The 24,795-nt window shown below is 40.4% G+C and overlaps 1 protein-coding gene across 1 annotated transcript; it reads left to right on the top strand.

Moving 5' to 3' along the window:
* Positions 1-1,105: 1,105 nt before the first annotated feature.
* On the top strand, positions 1,106-8,363 carry LOC105521768 (the record flags this gene model as incomplete). Its single annotated transcript, XM_011956076.1, is given in 2 exon segments — positions 1,106-1,128; positions 8,051-8,363. Coding segments are annotated over 2 exon segments (336 nt in total), but the record flags the coding sequence as incomplete, so codon positions are not given.
* Positions 8,364-24,795: the final 16,432 nt, after the last annotated feature.

The raw sequence follows: 24,795 nt of genomic DNA, 5'->3' as shown, positions 1-24,795 counted from the left end.
AGTTCAGGCCCAGTCAAGCTGAGGACTAAGAGGAGCCTGACTAAAGTTTCAGTCAAAGGAGAGAGTCTTTGTCAAACTCTGTGAGATGAGCAATATTATACCCATTTTATAGATTAGTGAACTGAGTCACAAAGATGAGTCAAGGTCACACGGTAAATGGTGGAACCAGGATTTAAACCTATGGAGTAGGATTTGAACCTCTGTGCTATACATATATCTAACATGCCTGTTTTTGACATGCGCTTCCACACAACTACCATATAATGACAATTTATGTGTAATATGATGGCCTTGATGATTAAAGACAGATTAAACATAACACCGTGTCTTTGTTGGGAGATTTATTCCATTGTATTCGAGTATTTTGGGGATTGGTCATCCATCTAGTATCCAGATAACATTTCCAGATTAATATCTCAATTCCTGGCCATTCAGCCAGAAGGAGCTATTTGCTTAGGTTGAAGGGATTGACCTGGCTACAGCTCACCCTTGTCCTGCCCTTTCCTCTTCAGAATTGGAAGGGAATCCTGCCCTGCTGTTAGGTGCTGCTTTCTCCCTTTGATTGGTTACATTGGAAGTCATTTTGCAAATGAGACAAGCATTAAGTTTTGTGAAATGGTGGCGTCCATTGGTGTTGAAAGGTGTAGAATGAAATCACTTAAAGTAGAAGCTCTTTTCCAAATGATTTCATGTCTCAGATCTAAATTATTCATTTGAGAAATTAATCAGTTTGAATTTTAAGAGTTACTGTTGGGTGATGATTTTCTTCTTCTTTTGCCTCTAATGGATAATTTGAGGGAATCAGCTTTTATATTAAGAAGATAAAACATGAGTTTGCAAAGTTGCCATCTGATCTTATTGCCTGGTGGTCCGCCTAGGAAAAGGAGTCTCTGATGAATATTGGATCCTGAGGTGCATAAGGGCAGGAGCTACATATAGACAATTCCCTTTGTCTGCTATTTAATGCAAAGCCTTGCACAACTGGGCACCACACATTTGCCACTAATGATATGTGGGAGTTGGAGAGTTACCCCCATTCTTCATTCTAAACATCTCTCTTGACTTTCTTTGTCCCACTGCCTGCCTGAATCTGGCCCTGAGCAGGATGGCCACCCCACAGGATATAAGGTATGGGTTTGGAAAATTGAGAAAATGATCTGTGTTAGCTGGCTTCTGTGTTCCATGTGCATTTTATTGGAGCCTGTCTGAAGATAGTGCCTTGCTTTTGGAATGAGGCCTGCTGAGTCATGCCAGGCTTTTCCTCTTTCACAGGAATGCATTATCTCTGAGCATGAAATTGACCCAATGTTTGTCTATCTGGTCACTACCATGGTTCCCAAGCCCATAAACATCCCCTAATCTTTTTCTTCACTACTCATGCAGTTTTTCTACTCATATTCAATACTTTAAGAAACTCACTCTTTCATTCTGTATTACTAACCCATGGCTCCTTCCTGTTCCTTCTTCACTTTAGTATTTTCTTTTTCTGAGAGGAGATCTTGGGTGAAAATTATTATAGCTATAATTTATTAAATGTCTTCTGTGTGTCTGGGTCTGTACTTAGAACTAATAATTATTTGTAACAATTGTCATCACTGTACACTTACTGTGTGTCCAGCAGTGCTAAGTGCTTTGCAGACGTAGATTCATTTAAGTCTTATAACAAGCTTATGACACGAATACTATTAATAAACCCATTTACAGATGTGGAGACTGAAGATTAGTGAAATTAATTAACTTGCCCAAGGTTACTAAGCTAGTAAATGGCAGTCTTGAATCAGGCAGTCCAACTCCCAAGCCCATACTCTTAATCACTACAATATATTGCCCTTCTTTTAAGCCTGTGGCCTTTCCTATTGTTCACAGGTATCCTGCAAGGGCAGTGTATTGCTGTACAGACCTAATAAGATCCATGCTTTGACCTCAGGCTTGTCTGCCTCCAAAGCCCATGCTTTTTCCACTCTCCAAATTGCCTTTGAGGAAGATAGACTCTGAGTTGCCCACTATCACCTCACCAGTTGTTCCTTTCTTAGGCACAGAGAGAATGATGTAGGATTAACTACATCACATATGATACCCAAAGAAATCCATTGGTTTGCTCCAGTGGCTTACCAATGTCTTTATCATCCTTTCTTCAAATTTTACATGGTACAAGAGATCGAGACAAAGCTACTCTGGTTGAATTCACAATAAGGGACCTGTGCCCTCCTGTGCCCCTGCTCTACCTCCCATGAACCATGGTTTCAGCAGTTCCTCCATCAAACCCTGAAGGACACCAGAAAGCACAGCTGTAAAATCAGTTAACCTCATCCTAAGTCAGGAACACATACCAACCATCACTAAGAGGATAGTTGTTTATTCCATTTTTGCATTTATCAAGATAACATTATTCCAAGACATTTATGGTTAAAAATAACAACAACAACAATGTTTTGTCCTTATTCCAGCCAAAAATATATTTTCTAAGCCCATTTTCCTATAATTACATTAAAAGAAACATATCGGTCAGATCAAATCAATAAACACTTGTTTAGTGCCTGCCAGCCCTGGGGAAACAAATCTCAGTATGACATGGTAACTTCTAAGTTATGAGATGATGATGATGATGATGATGATTATTCTCAGTTTACTGAATGGCTTAAGCCCAGGCAATTAGGTCCTCTCTAAGATTATAGCAAAACAATCATGTATTGGATTTCTCTGCCCACAGAAACTCCAACATCCAAGCCATAGACATATCATGAAGGCAGGTCACACTATGATTTCACCTAAGCCATTAGAGTCAGTCATGGCTTACTTTCTTCCTATAGACAGCCCAGGGCACATGCTAGCCATGGACTTTAGCTGCTGACACCCAGGTATGAAACTAAAATGAATGATAGACAACTCATAGCAAGATGTAGCGTACCGTGAAGCCAAATCTAAAAAGTTTTCTGGGTGTATCTGTTATCTTTACCCCTGGATTATCAGACCAGTGTTTTCAATTTTGATCTTCATATTTAATGGAAGGAAAATCTGATTCCTCTGGAGTAAGAAAGGCGAAAAAGATGACATAGATGTATGTCTTTTAGCTTATGAGTATGAAATGGTGGCAAAGAATACTATGTGTCCACCAAGTCCTATCCCTTTGTCTTTTGGGCACTAACCTAGACTACACCTCCAAGCCTTTTTTGCAGCTAGGTGGCATCGTGTCATTGCGTTCTGGCCAATAGATGTTGCCAGAAGCAATGTGTACCATTTCCAGGTCTGGCCCATAAAGTCACCCTAGCAACCCTCCATGGTCTCTCCTCTTGTATTCACTGGTTGAGTGGAGAGGACTCTGTAGATTTGGAGGATAGTGGACCCAGAGGAGAGACAGAGTGTACATCTCTAAATGAGCAACGAGTTTGTAGAGTGAGACCTGCACTTGGCTGTGAAATAAGCAATAACCATTTTTTTGTGTGTAAAGCTGTTGAGATTTGAGGAATGCTAATTACAGAATTTAGCTTACCTAACTAATACAGAGGCATAGTAAATAAGAGCCTAAGTATTAGAATTAGACAATTCTGGGTTCTATAAAAACTTTTCCACTTACCAGCTGGGTGACCTTGCACAAATTACTTAACCTCTCAGAGTTTCAACATCATTCGTAAAATGGGAATATAATAACACTTACCTCATAGGATGGTGGGAGAACTCTATGGAAACATATGTGTATAATGTCTGTTACATAGCAGGTGTAGCAAGATTACAAATTCACTCACACAATCCAATTGTGCAAAGAGAATGTACTTCCTTTATTTCTCTATAACTGATTGAATTTTCTTCAAGATTCTCCAGCCCTGGGGTAGCAGGGAAACAAATGTGAACTTTAAATGAGTCAATTAACAATATGTCAGTCTCCTTTTGGTTTAAAATAGTTCCTTTCAGGTAACTGCTCAGGCTTTCAGAATCCTCACCCTCAAGAGAGTCAATGGGTGAATTTACTCTGTAGCCCCAGAGGTGGCCCCAGAGGTCTTTGTGCAGGCCTCTGGCTGCTCTCAGAGTCCTCACTGGTCCTGCTGGGTTGTGTCCTTTCCCTGTACTGTTAGTGTGTGCCTATGTGGCAGCTGCTGCTGGAAACTTGAGAGCTCTTCTTTCCTCAGCTTGGGAAGGGCTTGGTGGGCTTCTCTTTTGAGGCAGCTGGTGCTGTGTATCCTTCTGAGGCCTGGCTGTGACTACCACTTGCTTTCTGGCCTCGGCTGTCCTTGGCCACAGGGTCATTTTGCTCCCCCATAGTGACCACTCTGGTGAGTTGACCGTTCAGCAAGTCAATTACTTTCTTGTTTCTTCTAAAGAGCATCCAGGAATTTCTGGATATTTTCCATACAAGGAGGGAGACCCCAGCAAACCAACTCAGGTCTGCTTTCAGCCTAGTCATGACTTTTCTCTGATATGGCCACCACTTGTTGCATGTAGGGGTGGGGACAGTATCCTGCAAGGAAATCTCTTCTCAGAGACTCAGAGAAGGACAAGGGCCTCTTTGCTTTTGGTTTTGTGGCAGACAGGCTCTAAGGTGATTCCTTATGATCCTCACATCCTGGTGCACATACCCTTGTATAATTCCCTCCTCTTGAGTTGTGGGGGTGGGACCTGTGATTGCTTCTAACCAATAAAATGTAAAAAATGGATATGGCATCACTCTGGTGATTATGTTACCTTATATAAAAAATTTCATTTTGCTAGTTGACTTGCAAGAGACTTTGCTTGCTGACTTGCTAGAGTGGCCATGTAGGGAAACCCAATGTGGTGAGGAACTGTAGGTGGCCCCTAGGAACTGTGGGTGGCCTCTAGGACCTGAAGGTAGCCACCAGCCAGTATGAAGCCAGGATCCCAAGTTTTACAACCACAAGGAAATGAAAACTACCAATAACCTGAGTGAGCTTGGAGATGGATTCTTCTCCAGTCATGCCTCCAGATGAGAATGCAGCCCAGCTGCCATCTTGGTTGTAGTCTTGTGTGACCCTAAGTGGAGGATCCAGCTAATCCTGATCCATGGAAACTGTAAGATAATAAATGTCCATTATTTTAAGCTGCTAAATTTGTGGTTTAAATAACAAGCTGCTAACTTGTTATGCAGCAATAAACTTTGGCTGAGAGAGAGTTGGAGGCATGTGTATCTATTATTTCCCCTCCTCCAGCCCTTTTACACTTCTGACAACCTGCTGGGGGGTAGAAGAGCACACTTGCATTTTCCTCCTTCAGTCTGGTGGGAGGACCTCTCCTGCTGTCCCCAGTCACACACACATCATAACTTACTCCCGATGCCCAAAGTGGCATTTACTCACTCTACTTTCTTTGGGCTCAAGATATGGAGTGGCAGCTGTGAGACATAATTTAGAAGAAGAGGTAATAAATACACAAATAATTAATATTTTAAGAATACTATCCCCATTACAAGGATTATTATATTCAGTTTCTGTATTAGTCCGTTTTCATAGTGCTATACAGAACTACCTGAGACTGGGTAATTTATAAGCAAAAGAGATTTAATTGACTTACAGTTCCACATGGCTGGGGAGGCCTCAGGAATCTTACAGTCATGGCAGAAGGTGAAGGGCAAGCAAGGCATATCTTACACGGCAGCAGAAGAGAGAGAGAGAGAATGAGGCGGGGAACTGCCAAACACTTTTAAACCATCAGATCTCATGAGAACTCACTCATTATCACCACAACAGCATGGGGAAAGCCACCTCCATGACCCAATCACCTCACACCAGGTTGCTCCCTTGACTTGTGGGGATTACAGTTTGAGATGAGATTTGGGTGGGGACATAGAGCCAAACCATATCAGTTTCCTTCCCTTTAGATTCAGTTGGTTGAACCTCATGGTTTTCCCAGATCAGGAAGTTACACAAACCGTTTTTAACTCAAATTTTCTCTTTAGTTTTTCCCTATTTCAAACTTCTCCTGGCATAGGAAAGGCCATTAGGGCTGGGTGACCCACCTCCTTAGAGACATAAATAGGGCTTGCAATAAATGCTTGGGGAGTCTGGTTTCCCATGGGATGCTGATCCAGATAAGTAACTATCCTGTTAGGGTCAATGGAATACAGTCACAGATTATTAGAGCTGGAAGGAGAGCTATAAAGTCCAATACTATCATTTTTTAGAAAAGGAAGTCAAGGCCCAGGGAGGTGAAATGACTTGCAAAAAGTCACCATGTTGGTTATTCCAAAGCTGGAACGAATATCTGAACATTCCAATTCACAAACCATGCACTAGTTATCTTAAGATATCATGTACAAACTGCAAATCAATATGTAGCAGAAAATTCTTTAATGAGGTACATTTTGCCAGAGTGGATTATTTTTTAGATTCACTTTATTAAAACCTCTTCCTTTGCAAGAATTAAGTTTTTATCCTTTTCTGCTGATAAAAGAAAACCTTTCCAGGTAAAGCCAAAGAATAGCATCTTTCCTCTGACCTGCTAAATGGTAATAACAGCTGTTAGGAATATGCCCCATCAGGCCCCAGGGAGTGAGATATGGGGCATTTACAAACTTTGGGTTGCATTTGGAATTGTCCGAATCTGGGCAGCCTGCTGACCTCGGTTGGAGACAGACCTTTTAACTGTGCTTTTATGTATCATCGCTTCTTCTCTCTCTCTCTCTCTCTCTCTCTCTCTCTCTGTGTGTGTGTATGTGTGTGTGTATATAATATATATATATATATTTTTTTTTTTTTTTAAAGAAGGGGAGCTAGTCTTTACTTTTTCCCCTTTCTAGCCTTTCAAGACAAAGCACTTGAAATATGAATATGATCTTTGTGGAAATGAGTGAGATTAAAAAAATGCTTCTATCATTTTGCAGAGATTTTTGTACCCCTGGAATTAGAAAATAGTTTGGGTCATAGAGAATGACCTTTTTAATGCATGTTGTTATTTTATTCCTAATTCTCATAAGCGAGCTTCCTGCAGATGAGTAGCTTGAGACACTGCCATTGCTCCTTCGTGTTACTGTTTCTCAGTCCTAACAGTCAGTTTACGATGTCAAGCATGGCACCACATTTCAGTTTTGTGAGAAACGCTGTAGTGTAGTGGGGAAGAACTCTAGCGATGGAGTCAAATGGACCTGAGTTCAGAATCTGTACTTTGGGGCAACTTACTTGACATCTTTGAGTCTGAGTTTCCTCATACATAAAGTGGAGAGATTAATAGTGCTTACCTGATATGGATACTGCATACGTTAAATGAGATAAGAATATGGCATAGGTAACACATGCCTGGCACATAGTGGGTGTTGTCATAACATGCAGGACACTATTAGAATTACTGTACATGTTCACAATCCCAACCAGACTGAAAACTCTATCAGAGCAGAAACTATGTCTGTCTTGGTGTAATCCCAACTCTCAGTTTACCGTGTACTGTATCATAGGTGTTTATACTTTTGTGAATTAATGAATAAACAAATGATCAAAAATTGATAATTATTACTAATATTCCCCTTAACTTGAGTGGCACACCAGCAGATCACTCAGACTAGCTAAGTCATTTTGGCAATACCCTGTTGCCTAAATGCATTCAAACTTGCTCATACAGAGATACAGGTACCAGCTGCTTCCAGGCTTCCTACCTTTGACATATTTAGTTCAGGTTTAGGAATTTGGAAAGGCATTTCTTCATAATCTGGCATTGACTGGAGCTTACAGAAAATTCTCACGGTCTGAAGTTTAAAAACCAATATCTGAAGAAGAACTAGAAAGGGCAAGTGTTAAAATAATCTGGTTAGAAAAACAAAGTTTCTTCTAACTTAGTTCTTAAAATTCAAAACCTGATGTGAACCCCTTATGAGTTCAATAATTACCAAGGAAACTGAGGCTTTTAATGTTCCTGTTCCATTATAGATAATTTCCTTCTCATAGGAGACCTCTAACAGCAGTCAAGATGGAAATAAAAATATTCTGAGGAGAGAGAGTGGAAGAAATAAAAAAGGAACATAATATGGAGGAAAGATAGATCCCTAGGAGATGGAGAGTTTTGTAAACAAGTTTTCTCTACACAAAGATTGGATTTGCCTCTGCGTCTCCAGGGCCCAGCACAGAGCTTGGACATGTGAGCTGCTCCACCCATATTTGTTGGGTGAAAGGTGCCTATGAGATGGTGTGGCAGAGAAGGAAAATGAGCTGCAGTGGAAGAAGCCAGAGCCAGGGAAGCCAACATGCCAGAGTCCATTGCCTGGCTAAGGAGCAGAAAAAGGAAGACAAATGCTTGGAAGGAAAGAGGGAAGGACAAAAAGCCGGACTGCGAAGTTCTACTTTCATTTTTTGTTGTTTTTGTTTCTTTATTTAAGAAAAGCAACAAGGGGTCCAGGCACAGTGGCTCACGCCTGTAATCCCAGCACTTTGGGAGGCTGAGAGGGGCAGATCACCTGAGGCCAGGAGTTCGAGACCAGCCTGGCCAACACGGTGAAACCCCGTCAGTACTGAAAATACAAAGATTAGCCGGGTGTGGTGGTGCACACCTGTAGTCTCAGCTACTCAGGAGGCTGAGGCAAGAGAATCACTTGAACCCAGAAGGTGGAGGTTGCAGTGCACCAAGATCAGGCCACTGCACTCCAGCCTGGGCAACAGAGCAATACTCCAAAAAAAAGAAAAAAAGAAAGAAAGAAGGAAAGAAGGAAGGAAGGAAGGAAGGAAGGAAGGAAGGAAGGAAGGAAAAGCAACAAGGGAGAAATGTCAAGAGCAGAGAGTGCTAGAAGGAAGTGAAGGCAAATGTGGAAGATAAGAATTAATTCTTTGTTTCTCTTTTCTCTCTGAGAATGTTAGACCTCTGATCTAATTCTCCACTGCTTCCTTCTCTTTGCATCTGTTTTTATTATTCTCTCCCATTAAACCATAAGCAACTTGAGGGCAGACAATCAGTTTTACTCCTTTTATATCCACCACTGAACCTAAATGGGTGCCTGGTTCATTTGATGCTTAATGAATTAAATTGGCAAGAACAGATGATACCTGTCAATGGATGTATCTATATAAAGAAATTCCACTTTTCCATGACAGTGGGACAATCAATTCTTTCTCCTCTCTCTGTCTCATGGGATATACACAAGAAACAGAAAATTGAAAATTATAGGGAATTTTTTTTACAGTTCCACACATGATGTTGCTGGAATTCACTGGAATTTAATCAAAATAATATACTACAACATATGTCAACTCTACTTCTGTGGTTGTTAAAGGAAAAGTGTATCTCCAAATGAGACAAAGGGCAGTTGGATATAGGCACAGTGTTTTACTATCATCTACTAGTTCTCGTCTCAGATTAAGTCACTCCATGGTGTTGGGTAATCTACTTTCTTCCAGCTATGAAGTCTAATCTATTACAGGTCATTCAATGTTAGAAACAGGTAAAGTCATGTCCAGGGATATGGCTGGAACAGTAAAAAAATACAATACACAGGAGGTGAGCTGGAATGGGAGGATATGGAAAGAAAAATAAAATAAGGGCACATGGAGGATAGAAACAAAAGGAGCCAAAAAGGATCCTTCAGTGGAGAATAATAGAGCTTCATTGCTATTTCCTTTGATATTTATGATCGATCAAGCCTACACTTCTTCATACTGAGGAAGGAAGATGTGACTTAAAACAATAAAAGTTGCAAGTTGGCCTTTGAGTAATGGGAAAAGTATATTACATAATTCTATGTGAGAACAGCGTTCTTAGTTTTTTTCTGGGTCCATAGAATCCCTTTAATAATCTGAAGAAAGCTAATGAATCTTTCCCCTGCAAAATGCACAAACATCTAAAATTTGGCTTGTGATTTTATTTTGAAGGCTCACAGACTCCTGCAGCCCCTCAATTAATTCTGTGCAAGACTACTTCTGGTAGATAAGTTTTCTGTATTCCTTACATCTTATACTGGAATTGAGCTTTCAGTTGCCATTTACCCCAGAGCAGATGAGATACAAGTGCTCCCGTCTGTGGGTAGGGGTTATCTAGTGTCTATGTTCTACATTTTTGGTGTAAGCAGTTGGCCTTCCAGAAATGGGAATAGCTATAAATAGCAAATGTTTGGCTGAGACAATCTGAAGCAGTTTTCTCCAAATGCTCTATGGACAACATGAATGAAGGAACCAAACCAAACACAAATAGTTTACATAAGTCTGTCAAGGGCAATGTGGGGGTTAGTGGTAAAGGAAGGGGATGGAGAGGACACGCATGAGTGCTTGATGCCTCAGAGCCAACATGTGGCAATGTTACTGTGTGATGTGGCACATCTGTTTGCAAGCTGTATATGCTTCAGAATTGAGCAAATAGGTGTAGCAAAAGGTCAAGAATAGCAAATAGAATCCATCTTCCTTACCAGTTTCAGTAGACTGTATTGCAGTCTGCTATATCAACGTCCCCCAGTGGATCAGCTCTCCTGGTATTGATACCATTGTGTAACCACCTCCCCTTGAAGCTGGGCTGTTCCTCTGATTTGCTTTAACCAGTAGAAGGTGGAAGAAGTGAGTTGTGCCAGTTCTGGCCTAAACCTTAAGAAGCCCTGGAAGTCTGCTTTCTGCTCTTGGGAGCCCTGAGCTGCCACAGAAGAAATCTGTTTTCTGTGCTACAGTGACCATGTGGAGAGGCCATGTGGAGAGGGAGGGAACTTAGGACTGAAGTTCCAGCCACCAATGAGAACTGAGGATCCAGACACAGGACCGCAGGCAAGTCATTCCAGCCACTGCCTAGCCCTTTGAGCCATCTCACCTGAAGCACCATCAGACATGTAAGTGAAGAAGCCATTTTGGATGATGTAGTCCCAGCAGAAGACTTGAGGAGAAAAGATGAGCCATCTCTGCTGCACTCTATCTAATTCCTGACCCACAGAGTTGTGAGAAACAATAAACGTGGTTGTTGTTTTAAGCTACTAAGTTTAATTTTTATATATAAGTTCCAGAGTTCATGTGCAGGTTTGTTACACAGGTAAATGTGTGCCATGGTGGTTTGTTGCACCTGTCAACGCATCACCTAGATATTAAGCCCAGCATGCATTACCTATTTATCCTGATGCTCTCCCTCCCTCTCCCTTCCAACAGGCCCCAGTGTGCATTGTTGTCCTCCCTATGTCCATGCGTTCTCATAGTTTAGCTCCCACTTATGAGTGAGAACATGCTGTGTTTGGTTTTCTGTTGCTGTGTTAGTTTGCTGAGGATAATGGCTTCCATCTCCATCCATGTCCCTGCAAAGGACATGATCTCATTCTTTTTATGGCTGCATAGTATTCTATGTTATATATATACTACATTTTCTTTATCTAATCTATCATTGATGGACATTTGGGTTGATTCCATATCTTTGCTATTGTGAATAGTGCTGCAATAAACATATGTGTGCATGCATCTTTGTAGTAGAATGATTTATATTCCTTTGGGTATATATCCAGTAATGGGATTGCTGGGTTAAGTAGTATTTCTGGTTCTAGATCTTTGAGGAATCACCATACTGTCTTCCACAATGGTTGAATTAATTTACACCCCCACCAAGTGTAACCTTACCAGCATCAATTGTTTCTTGACTTTGTAATAATCGACATTCTGACTGATGTGAGATGGTATCTCATTGTGGTTTTGATTTGCATTTCTCTAATGATCAGTGATGTTAAGTTTTTTTTTGTATGTTTCTTGGCTGCACGAATGTCTTCTTTTGAGAAGTGTCGTTCATGTCCTTTGCCCACTTTTTAATGGGGTTGTTTGTTTGTTTTGTAAATTTCTTTAAGTTCTCTGTAGATTCTGGATATTAGACCTTTTTCAGATAGATAGATTGCAAGAATTTTCTCCTACTCTGTAGGTTGCCTGTTTGCTCTGATGATAGTTCCTTTTGCTGTGCAGAAGCTCTTTAGTTTAATTACATCTCATTTGTCTGTTTTGGCTTTGTTGCAATTGCTTTTGGCAATTTTGTAATAAAATCTTTTCCCGTGTCTATGTCCTGAATGGTATTGCCTAGATTTTCTTCTAGGGTTTTTATAGTTTTGGGTTTTACATTTAAGTCTTTAATCTGTCTTGAGTTAAATTTTGTATAAATTGTAAGGAAGGAGTCCAGTTCCAATTTTCTGCATATAGCTAGCCAGTTCTTCCAGCATCATTTATTAAATAGGGAATCCTTTCTCCGTTGCTTGTTTTGTGTCAGGTTTGTCGAGGATCAGATGGTTGTACATGTGCGGTATTGTTTCTGAGTTCTCTATTCTGTTCCATTGGTCTATGTGTCTGTTTTTGTACCAGTACCATGATGTTTTGGTTATTGTAGCCTTGTAGTATAGTTTGGAGTCCAGTAGTATGATGCCTCCTTAAGCTACTAAGTTTTTAATAATAATGGACTACTAAAGCAGTAACTTTTACCTAGAAGTGGGGCACTGCTGTAATAAAAACCTAAACCTGTGGCACTGGTTTTGGGACCAGGCAATGAGTGAAATTCGGAAGGTTTTTTGAGGAGATTGTTCACAGAGACTAAAATGACTGTAGGAAAATTGTGTTGGCAGCTGGAGAAAAGGTGATTCTAATTTTGAAATTGTTGTAATTGGCAATGCAATAATATAAAATATATGTCTAATGAACTTGTGGATTTTCCTGAGATTATCAGGCAGAATGTTGAAAGGGCATGTGATAGCTTTTAATTGTGCCTGATAAAGTAGAGAGATAAAAAAAGAGATGAATGAAAGAAGGGACTGTTCAGTTTTCAAGAAGATCAAGAAGCAACATTCCTAATCCAGGTTTTGCTGAGTTACAAAGTAAAACAGTTCTCATTCTTGGCCTCCCCAGCCTACAAAATATTCTCAAAGTAAATAAAAACCTGGGAGCAGAGATTAATTCCATGTCACTGCTAGGAAAACATGGCCTTGGCGGTCTAGATCAGATCAAGGTTTTGGCTGTAACACCTGTTGTGGAAACCTCAATAAGATTTAAGTTTCAGTCTTATCAATCCTCTGAGATAGACAGTAGGATTTTAAGACTCTTAGAGGACTGTTTCCTATACCCCCTCTGCTAGAAAAACACGGTTTCTAAGAGTATAATAGCATTTGTTTTCACAGCACCCTTATTTTCAGCCAAAGGTAGAAAGGGGCTTATTTTTGAAAGCTTTATGAGTGTGAAATGTTTTTAATGGATTTGCAGTATACTTTTATATATAGTAAGCCTACAAAATTAAATGAATTATTTCAGCTTGGATTAAAAGGGACAGACAAAATGAAAAGACATCTCTGAGGACCTAACTTCTTATGGTTAAGAAGGTTGAAAAAGCTACTTAGTTGTAATCATAAAGCATTTCTAATGAAAAAGAATGATTCAGAGAGGGTGAAGTCAAGAGCTCAGAGGGCAGATCCAAGAGCCATTGTTGTAACAAAAGCCATTCTGCTCTCAGGGGGCAAAATTGAGCCTTACTCCAGGAATACTCCCTGACTTTGGAATTGGAGGATTTCAAAATTGCAATGGACCAGTGCTTTCATATGTCTTTTATACCCCTCTTCCATTTATGAATGGAAATGTCTATTGCAATTATTCTGTTTCTCACTGTTGTGCATTGCATGTGTGGGGAGTACAGAAGTTATCTTTTTAGTTCACAGTCCTTGCACTTGAAAAACCGTACCTGAGTAGCTGCACAAATGGGGCCACACATTAAGAGTACCATTTATAATTATGCCTGAGATTTAGCTCATAAGATTTTAGACTTTGAGCTAGTGCTAAAAGGATGAGGCTTTTAGGGGATCTTGGGTAGGAGAGAGAGTATATTTTGCCCTTGAGAAGAATGTGAATTTCTCTAGTCAGAGAGCAGATTGTGGTAGCTCTCAAAAGTTGTCTCTTAACAATTCCTCTCCTCAGTATGCACAAACTGCTCTTCACATCAAGAGATGGAGATTATTTCTCTTCCTTTTGAATGTGGACTGCATTTGTGACTGACTTTCATCAGAAGAATGTGGTGGAAGTGAAGTCTGGGACTGGCAGCTTCCACTTTCTTTCCCTTGAAGTCTAGCCTTCATGCTGTGATACACCCAAGTGATACAGGGAGACCAGGTGGAGAAGAACTGAGGCTCTCCAGTGGACAGCTCAGACTAAGCTCCCAGCCAAAAGCCAGCATCAACTATTAGCCATGTGAGTGAACCATCTTGGACACTCTAGCCTAACTGACCCCCTAGATATCTGCAGCCCAGGTGTCATTACACAGTGTAGAAAAACCATCTAGCTGATTCCAGTCAACCCCTTGGATTGTAAGAGATAATAAAATGGTTGGTATGGCACATGTTATACATATGTAACAAACCTGCACGTTGTGCACATGTACCCTAGAACTTAAAGTACATTAAAAAATTAAAAAGAAAAAAAAGGTTGGTTTAAGTCACTATATTTTTGGGCTTTGTTTTGCCACACAGATAAGTCAAACAGATTGGTGCTGGCTTCTTGGAACACTGTATTGAGAAAGATTTTTAGGCAATACCCAGGATTAGTGGGAAATGGGCTATGACTGATTACCAATCTCTTTATAGAGGCAAGAAGGGAGAGTAGAGTCCTATATAAAATGGTAACAGAATAACAAAATTACAATTTATGCTATCTCAGTAGAGCTCAGGAGTAGCTGTTGGCAGTTTCTTGTAAGAAAGTTGTGATTTAGAATAAAAATAATTAAAGATCCTGGCTTTTGATTAGCACTAAACTCTCCTATGTTCCAACCTTTGAATTTGTTAATTTCTGAAGAAGTTTTAACCCAGGAGAACAGACAGAAACTCCGTGAAAGTTAGATCAAGTGAGACCTCAAGGATAACCACTGGGATTCATCCATTCCTGTTTTCTCCCTTCTCTCTTTCCTTCCAAACTCAGGGCTGCAAACAGTTTTGGAAGGTCCCTGGAACAGTAAGCATCCCTGTAGACTAGTCTACATTTTCCTGCAGATGTCTAAGCCCAAGTCCTGCAAATGTGTAATACAGAGGTGCTAAATATGTCTGTGAAAATGAAAACCCCACTTGCCCACTCACTCACTCATTTTAATTTATGTACAGTTGTGTTTTGTGCAGTATTCTCTGTGCCAAATATCTCTCTAAGGACTGGGGAAAGGGAAATAAACATGGCATAGGTTCTAAGAAAAGCATGGTCTCTATCTTCAGGAAGCTCATGTTCTAGTGTGGGAAACAGAAAACTAAACCAATCTGGAATTACGACAGGATAAGATCAATACAGCAACAACAGACGTACACGTTATAAGAGTAACTGACATTTATTGTGTACTTATCTCAATCTTTTAACATTTTAAATTAGTTTTAATTATTTTTATGACAGCTTCATTGAAATATAATTCACATACCATAAAATTCACCCCTTTAATATGTATAATTCAATGTTTTTAGGGTACTCACAGAGGTGGGCAACCATCACCACTATTTAATTCCAGAACATTTTCATCACCTATCTATCAGCAGTCACTCCCTATTTCTCCTATCTTCCTATACTTGACAATCACCAGTCTACTTTCTGTCTTTATGGATTTGCCTATTTGAAACATTTCATGTAAATTGAATCATTCATGTCTGTGTCTGATTTATTTTATTTAGCATGTTTTCAAGATTCATCCATGTTGTAGCATGTATTGGTACTTACAATATTCCATTGTATGGATATGCCATGTTTTGGTTCTTTGTCCACTGATGGGCATTTTAGTGGTTTTTGGTTACATGAATAAGTTATTTAGTGGTGCTTTCTGAGATTTTAGTGCACTCATCACCAGAACAGGTGTATACTATACCCAATAAGTAGTCTTTTATCCCTCACCCACTGCCCAGCCTTCCCTCCTGAGACCCCAAACTCCATTATGTCATTCTTATTCCTTTTCATCCTCATACTTTAGCTTCAACTTAGAAGTGAGAACATATGATATTTGGTTTTCCATTTCTGAGTTACTTCACTTAGAATAATAGCCTCCAGCTCCACCCACGTTGCTGCAAAAGGCATTATTTCCTTACTTTTTATGGCTGAGTAGTATTCCATGGTAGATACATACCACATTTTCTTTATCCACTCGTTGGTTAATGGGCACCTAGGTTGGTTCCATATCTTTGCAATTGCTAATTGTGCTGCTATAAACATGCCTGTGCATGTGTCTTTTTCATATAATGACTTGTGTTCCTGTGCGTAGATATCCAGTAGTGGGATTGCTGGACTGAATGGTAGTTCTACTTTTAGTTCCTTAAAGACCTCCATACTGTTTTCCATAGTGGTTCTGCTAGTTTACATTCCCACCAGCAGTGTAAAAGTATTCCCTTTTCAGCATATTTATGCCAACACAGGTTGTTTTCTGATTTTTTTTTTTTTTTTTTGAGATGGAGTTTTGCTTTTGTTGCCCAGGCTGGAGTGCACTGGCACATTCTTGGCTCACTGCAACTTCTATCTCCCAAGTTCAAGAGATTCTCTTACCTCAGCCTCCCTTATAGCTGGGAGTACAGGTACCTGCCACCACGCCCGGCTAATTTTTGACTTTTTAATTATGGCCATTCTTGCAAGAAAAAGTGGTATCTCATTGTGATTATAATTTGCATTGCCCTGATAATTAGTGATGTTGAACAATTTTGCCTATGTTTGTTGGCCATTTGTATATCTTCTTTTGACAATTATTTATTCATGTCCTTTGCTCACTTTTTGATAGAATTATTTGTTTTTTTTCTTGCTGATTTGTTTGAATTCCTTGTAGATTTTGGATATTAATCCTTTGTCAGTTGCATAGTTTATGAATATTTTCTCCCACTCTGTGGGTTTTCTGTTTACTCGGCTGATTATTTCTTTTGCTGCCAGGACCATTTATTGAATAGGGTATCCTTTCCCTTACTGGGTGTGAAGTGGTATTTCCTTGTGGTTTTGACTTGCATTTTCCTAATACCAATAATGTTGAACATCCTTTCATGTGCTATTGGCCATCTGTGGGTTTTTTTTTGGGGGGGAACAATTGTCTATTCTAAGTCTTTGCCTATTTCTTAATTGTTTTTTTAAATTGTTGAATTGTAAGTGTTCTTTGTATATGCTGAATACAAATCCCTTATTAGATACATAATTTGCAAATATTACTTCCATTTTGTTTTTCACCTTGATGGGGTCCTTTGAAGCACAAAATTCTTTAATTTTGATGAAGTCCAATTTAACTATTTCTTGTTTTGTCACTAGTGCTTTTTATGTCATGTCTAAGAAATCATTGTCCAATCCAAGGTTGTCACTGTTTACACCTATGTCTTCTTTTAAAAGTTTATAGTTTAGCTCTTACATTTAGGCCTATGACTCACTTTGAGTTAATTTTTGTATATAATGTGAAGTAGGGGTCTAAGTTCTTTCTTTTCAAAGCAGGTTGATATTTAGTTGTCCCAGCATGCTTTGTTGAATTGTCTTAGTATTCTTATAGAAAATCGACCATAAAAAAAGGTAAGGTTTTATTTCTGGACTCTCAATTCTAGTCCATTGACCTATATGTCTATCCTAATGCCAGTGCCTTAGCCTTTACAAGAACCATGTGAGGAAGGTTAGTACCTAGTAGTTTAAAGGCTCAGGAAGTTTGAGCATGTTCTTCGAGATCATATAATTAGTACACAGTAAAGCTGAGACTAGAAATTTGGATTTTCTATTGTCAGAGCCCAGACTAGAAAGTTAATACTCTGCAGTCACAGGAGGGAATTACTATGGCATGGGCTTGTAATTAGATGGAGAATGCCAGGATGGAAGAAATTTGGATTCAGGGAAGATGTCACCTGTGGGGATATAAGAATATAAAAGGCAAAACCAAGACCCAGGGGAAAATGGGAGTGGAAGGAGGCCAAGACACCATAATTAATTAGTGCCCTTGAAAGTTCAGAGGAAGCCAGGGAAGGTTTTCAAGAGGAACTCACCTTTTGACAATGTCAGGGAAGTTCTGTAGAGGTTTGCCAGGTGTGTGAGTGTTGGGTAAGATAGAAGAAATTCTGGGTAGAGGAAATAGCATGCATGACAAACTAATGGTACTGAAGAATATAGCATAGCCAGGGAATGGCAAGAACCCAGCTGAAAACCATGGGGAGCTTCAGGAACTAGTTGGAGATGAGACTGGAAAAGTAATTCGAAGGTAGACTGTGAAGGTCCTTGAATATATTGCCAGAGTTTGGTTTTTCTCTTGTGATCAACTGGGAACAATTGTAGAGTTTATACAAGGGAGTTATGTCTTCAGATAACTGGTAGCAGAGAACAGGATAGACTAGAGGAGGAAACAGAGGCAGTAAAACTGGGCTGGGAGCTATTGCAGGAGAGATGATGAGGAGAGTAGGGATGGAGAGGAAAAGGCAGTTCTTTGGAAAGCATGATTGATAAGACTTGATGACTGATTTGTTATGGGAAGGGGAGGGAGAGCGAGAGGGAAAGCGATAGAGACAGAGAGCAGAGGAAGAGGAGCAGGAGGAAGAGGAGGGTGAGGAGGATGCAGCAGTGGTGACTGCTGCTGGTGACAGGGAGGGAAGCGGGGAGGGAGAGAAGAGAAGAGAGAAGGAAAGAAAGGAAATAAACATTTCCTGAAGGCCTAGTATGTGATAGCTCTGTTAGCATATTTATATTTTTAGGTGAGAAAACATACTGAGAGAAGCTAAAAAAATTATTCACAATCACAGAACTGATAGTCGGTGGTTGAAACAAATTTCAAATCCAGTCTTGTTAGACTCCAAATCCCCTGCTCTTTCCTCCACAGCGTGTTGTCAAAGACAAAGTTCAGCTTTGGTACAGGCAAGAGAGTGAGTACTGATACCACTTAGAAAGAAAAGGAAGAGAAGTGAACCTCTGTGCCCTTTTTCTTTAACAGGAAAAGGGCACAGAGGGTCACTTGGGGGCGCATAGTGTTTGAGGCAGCTATAGGACCTCTAATAACCGACAGGTGGTTAGAAATACAGAATCAAAGTTCAGGAGAGGCACAAAGGCTTCTGCTCTAGAACTCCCTTCTTTCTTACTCCTGAAATGTTGGATGATGCTACAGGAAACAGACGAGTTTGCCCAGGGAACCATGCGGAATATGAACAGAAGGAAGGCAAGAAAGGAACTCATCAAACAGATCAAAGATGAGAGATGGGAGGGCCCAGAACATCTTCCCTGGTGGCTCTTGTCCACGGGACACCTGGCTTTTTCCCCCAGAGAGCTGGCTTCCAGCCATGCTTGAGTGAGAACAGTGAGGGCCCTTGCCTTCCTATAGTGAGTACTCAATAAATGATCACTGGCATTGTCACGTAATAACATGGCTATCATGATCATGGAAAGAGCAAAAATAAGTGACTATTTTTCAAAAGTCTATTTGGTGTAGACCTCTCCAGAGGCAGAACTGTGGAATAAAATTATTTCCAGTGGTCCCTCCCAGCGCCTTGGCTCCATAATTCTCCCACTTTAATATGTGACTGGTAATTAATAACTATCTTGAAATTTTGATTTCTGACCCAGAGTCTATCATTATACTTCCAAATTTTATTGAGAAAATATTTGAAGCCAAAGAGAGGCTTTCATTTTGTTGACTTTAAAAGAAGCATTATTCATATTCATCTAAAATATATTCATTTATCACTTGTTCACATAAACAACTCTCTGCTAGGTACAATGGTGAAGCCATGTAAGTGCAAAATCTCTTTCCCCAGGCTGTCTGTAAACTAGATAAGGGGGAAGTGAGCATACCTGTAGAGGTAAATATCAATGGAGGTGGTAATTGATCAAAATCAACTTTTTTGAGAGTTATTTCAAAGCAATTTATGGATAAGTGTTGGACAATATAGATTACAGAAAGATAGAGGTGAGAAAGAGAGAGAGATAGACATTGAAAGCGAGAGCAAGAAAGAGAAGAATGAGAAGGAATGAGGGAAAGGAATGAGCTTGAAGCTAGCCTTGAGATTGAGTAGGATTTGAACAGTCAGAGATGAGGCCAATTCCAGGAGGGAGAGAAGGTCTGAGAGGAAAAGAGAAGGTAAAGATAGTCCAGGTGTGTTGTAAGAAGGGGAGCCAGTTAGCCTGAGGGAAACAGGGAACAGTCCAGATACATCCTTGGAATCTAAGGTAGAAAGAAGAAGGGAGGGTTACGGGTCACAGACTATAAGTGTGTCTTCACACCCCCTCTTGCACCAGGCTCATCCTAGATTTCTCATGGTCATCCCGGGGAGGCCATCAACTGTCCCTTACAAAGTGGATATTACAGGAAACTCAGTCCCATGCCATCCTCTTGAGATGTGTATTTTGAAAGAAACGTGGTTACCAACTTCTCTCAGGCATTGGACAAAACCATTCACTGAGTGCATATTGGTGACTAGTGCAGTTCTATCCATTTCCCAGAACTTTTACTATTACTGGAATGCCTCCTCTTCACTCCCTTTCCCAAGGTCATGAAGCCTGCCGGAATGCTGCCATGGTAAGAAACTGAGGCAAGGTTCTGAGGACAACCAATGATTGAGAGGCTGTTTGATTTCTCCTTCCTATAGCTTCTAATCTGGTTCCTCAGTGATTTGTGTCCTCTGCTTATTTGGGATGCAAACCCTCATAGTAGGGCCTGGGATGCACTCCCAGCTTTGTGTAGCGCCTGGATGGCCAAAGATAGGGCCTAGGGAAAGGTTTCTTAGACACCAAATAACATGTAGATGATTTATACATAAATGAGTCAGAAATATGGAGATTAAGTTTTTGCTGAGATGCACATGAATTAAGGAGAAAAGTGTTTGAGGCAATTTAAAAAGAAATGCCATGAAACTTAAAGCATATGGAAAATAATATAAGATGTTGGAGAAATCTCTAAAGGGATGGGGTTTGGTCTAACAAGTCCTTGGAGCCCCTCCCCATTTCACAAAAAATCTCATGATTTAAAGGAATTAACTTGACTTTAGAGACTGGCTGAAAAGGGTCTATGGCTCCAGCTTTGACTGGCTCATCCCCAGTCTAATTGTTCATATTTTAATTTTTTTTTTACCTTGTTCTGTGGTTCATGTCTAAATACTCGAAGATGTTTATATTGCATACATTCGGCTCTAATTGGCCCTTAAAAGAAGGTGTTGATTAGAATCTGCTCAACATCAACAGCTAGCTCACACAACATTCTGTAATTACTGTTTATTAATTTAGTTCAAGTGGCATAGTTGAAAGCCCTGTTCAGATGGGAGAAGTAAATTGTCACTGGTATTGAATATGTAAATTATGTGCATTGTAAATTTCCATGAGAAATGTTTAAAGTTAAATGCTGTGCACATAAACCCTTCCGGTTTTATCTAACCCAGCCTTTGGAGTCGAATCAGGTCTTCACTCAGAAAGCACACAGCAGAGCAACCTGTGGGGGCTATGCCATTGCCCCAGGGTGGTACATCTTACCTAGAGTTTGTAAAATGAGATTCTGTAATCAAGTTTTGTTGTGTGTGTTCCCTTTTTTTATGAAACAAGGCAACGCTAATGTGCCCTCTTTATCCTCGTTCACAAAACCCTTCTGTGGAGGTCCCCAGCAGATTTTCTAAGGATGTTTGGCAATCTAGCCAATTCCCCTCTTTCCCTGAGGAAGCTTCTAGATGCTATTGGTTGGCATGCTGAAAACAACAGGACTTCAAGACAGCTTTTCTTCAGCAAATAGGTGAAATAAGTTACTGTGAATGTGTGGGGTTTTTTCTTCCCCCAGAGCATTAAAGAAGATGGCAGGAACTGGGACATACTCTCTAGTTGGGCTTGTTTCCTGAAGCCCAAACACTCTGATCTCAGGAAGCTGTATTAAAGGCTCTGCGGCTCTTCCCAGGAGAGGGTGTGGCTTAATCTGGTTGGGATAACCTTATTATACCAAAGATTGTTTTGGATTCTTGCTGTATTAAGGTTGAATTAAGTGAAGTTTTTCTTTAAACATCAACCAAAACATTTTTCTTTTTTCTCTCTTAATGGTGCTTTGGGCAAGTTACTTAATTGATCTATTCCTTGGATTCCTTACCTATAAAATGGAAAAAATAGTAGTACCCGTTTCATGAATTGAATGCAAAGATTAAGTGAAATAATACCTGTAAGGTAATTAAAAGACAGCTTGCCCATAGTTTAGGGACAATACATGTTAACTATTATTTGTCCCTGTAAAATTTTACACGATTACAACTGAATCCCAGAATGCTTTTGTACGTGATTGTAAGATTTCCTTTTGTAGAAATTTCTGATTATTTGGGAGAATCTCAAAAATACAACTATCCAAAAAGATACTTTTAAAAAATTAGGGATGAAAACCAAAGGTTTTTGTAAGCGTGAAAATTTAATTATTATTTTAGTCTTTCTTAAGGTTGAAAAGAGTAGTTGAGGCAAAAAGTACATCTGTCTCCTCTGCCACTGAAGCCCACACATGCCCATTTAGGGGGCTTTCTGTCTTTGTATCAGTTTTTCAGCCCAGATGTTGGATGTTTTCAATTTTGCAGAATCTGACTATAAATGAACTGAAAAAAAAATGGCCCAACTGTTACTGGGACTAATTATGATGGTTCCAAGGAGAATGTGCATACTTTCACTTTTTCTTTATGAAGTCTTCCTGAAGAAAGACTTTTGATTGAAATAACCCATTTGGATGATAGCTAACATTTTCAGAAGTAATAATAATACAACTTCAGATCCATAGAGAGGAAGGAACGGGAACACGAAGCGCTTTACAGATGCCAGCTCATTCATCGGCATTACCCTCCTGTGTGGCAGGTGGCAAACATTATTCTTCCTGTTTTACAGATGCAGAAACTGAGGCACTGAGAAATAAAAGCACGAGGCATAAAAGTTCCAGAGCAAGTCAGTGACAGAAACAGGAAGCCTAGAGCCTTGTGGTCTGGTTAGGTGCTATCCACTGAGGACAATCTGGTTAGGAGCCATCCACTGAAAACACTGCTGCCAGTGAGTTCCCCTCATCCAGGAGAGCCTGCCTTTGTCGACCAGATGTTTCAGCTCAGTTGTCTGTTTATTCCTGTAAAGTAAACCCCATTTTCCTATTAATTTCTATTGAAAAATCAGCGATACGGGCTCCCAGATTCTTCCCACACGTAGAGCTGAACATTTTTGACGTGGGAGAACTGAATGTGGTTGCCCAGGTTCCGGCTGTTTTTTGACCTCTCCACTTCCCACCTTACTCCCACCCTGGTAGTGTTTTGAGAAGTTGGGAAAAAACCTGGTTCATAGTGGAGAGGGCATGGGCAGTGCTTTCTCACCTTTGGTGCTCACTCTGGACAGTATTTCTTCAGGTCAGGAGGGGTTCTGTCCAGTCGGAGGCCCCCAGAGCAGATTCTTAATACCCCTGGGATTTGGCTTTGCATCTTGCTTGGGTGATTCTAAGCTCTATTCTCATAGATTGCAAATAAGTGACACCATTTTCACATGGTTTAATTTCTTGAAATATTTTGCTTATTAATCTAACTGCCCAGTAATGTCTTCGTCGCATGTTAGGTACAGACATGGGAGCTGAGAAGGTGGGAGGAGGTAAGTAGGGAGATAAACAGGGAGTCCCTGCCCTCAAGGAGGTAGGAGCTTTCTAGGGGAGACAGAAGCAAACCAACATCTATCAGGCAGGGCCACTTGTAACTAGGTAATGATTGGTAACAGGGGCACCTATCTAACCCTGTCTTCTGGGAGTTCTCAGGGGAAGTTTTGAAGAATGACTAGGAATTAGCCAGGTGACAACGAGTTGGTATGTCACTCTAGGCAGAGGCTACAGTGTGTGCAAAGGTATGGAAACTTGCAAAATCTTGCCCTCCGGGAAGCAGCGAACAGCAAGAAGTACTGCACGGCTCTTGTGCACATCGCACACCGACGCTGACTGGATGTGGAGGTCAGGGTGGGTGGAAGCCAGGCTTGGAAGTCACTTTAGTGCTAAGAAATATTTGAGTGTTTCCCTGAAGGCCACAGGGCATCTTTGAAAGCTGCTGTGATGGGGCTTTGCACATGCCCAAGAGTAAGGCTTCCAATTCTACGGAGCCAACTGTTTCCCTACTTTGCTAATGGAATAAATCTGTGGTATATGTACGTGTTTATTAGTCAACGTTCTCCAGAGAAACAGCACCAACAGGAGATTTATTTATTTGTCTATTTATTGACTGATTAATTTTAGGGAATTGACTAAGAAGATTAGGGAGGCTGGCAAATCCAAAATCTTCAGGGTGGGCTGGCAGACAGAAACTGGGAGAGGAGCCAGTGCTGCAGTTCAGGTCCAGAGGCCATCTACTGGCAGCAAGCTGGGGGGTGGGTTGGGGGCAGTGTGTGTGCCAATCTTCTAGCTGGGGGATGGGTTGGGGGCAGCGTGTGTGCCAATCTTCTGTTCTATTCAGGCCCTCAAGTGATTGAATAAGGAACACCTACAGCATGGAGGACAATCTGCTTTACTCAAAGTCTACCAGTTTAAATGATTATCTCCTCCAAAAACAACCATAATAATGTTTTACACATATCTGGGCACCATGGCCAGTCAAGTTGATACATAAGGTTAGCTATCACAAAGGGAATATATATATTCACATGGGTGTAGTATTCCTACACCTGTATGCTTCCCATAGGACTTCATTTATTCTTTAAAAATTCCTAATTGAGTGCCTACTTTGAGTCAACCCTTAGAGACCCACGAGTGAGCAAGACAGTATTGCTGACCTCATGGAGCTTTCTATGGGAGCAGGGGTTGGCAAATTATGGCCCATGCCATATCTGGCCCACAGCTTATTTTTGTCAACAAGGATTTATTGCAGCACAACTCTGTCCATTTATTTATGCATTGTTTACAGCTGCTTAGGTGCCACAATGGCAGAGTTTAGTAGTTACAACTGACCTTATGGTCTGCAAATCCTAAAATATTTACTATCTGGGTCTT

Source organism: Colobus angolensis, unplaced genomic scaffold (genome assembly GCF_000951035.1).
Source record: "Colobus angolensis palliatus isolate OR3802 unplaced genomic scaffold, Cang.pa_1.0 Scaffold41, whole genome shotgun sequence".
Classification (NCBI taxonomy): Eukaryota; Metazoa; Chordata; class Mammalia; order Primates; family Cercopithecidae; genus Colobus; species Colobus angolensis.
This window is presented reverse-complemented; position numbering and strand designations above follow the sequence as displayed.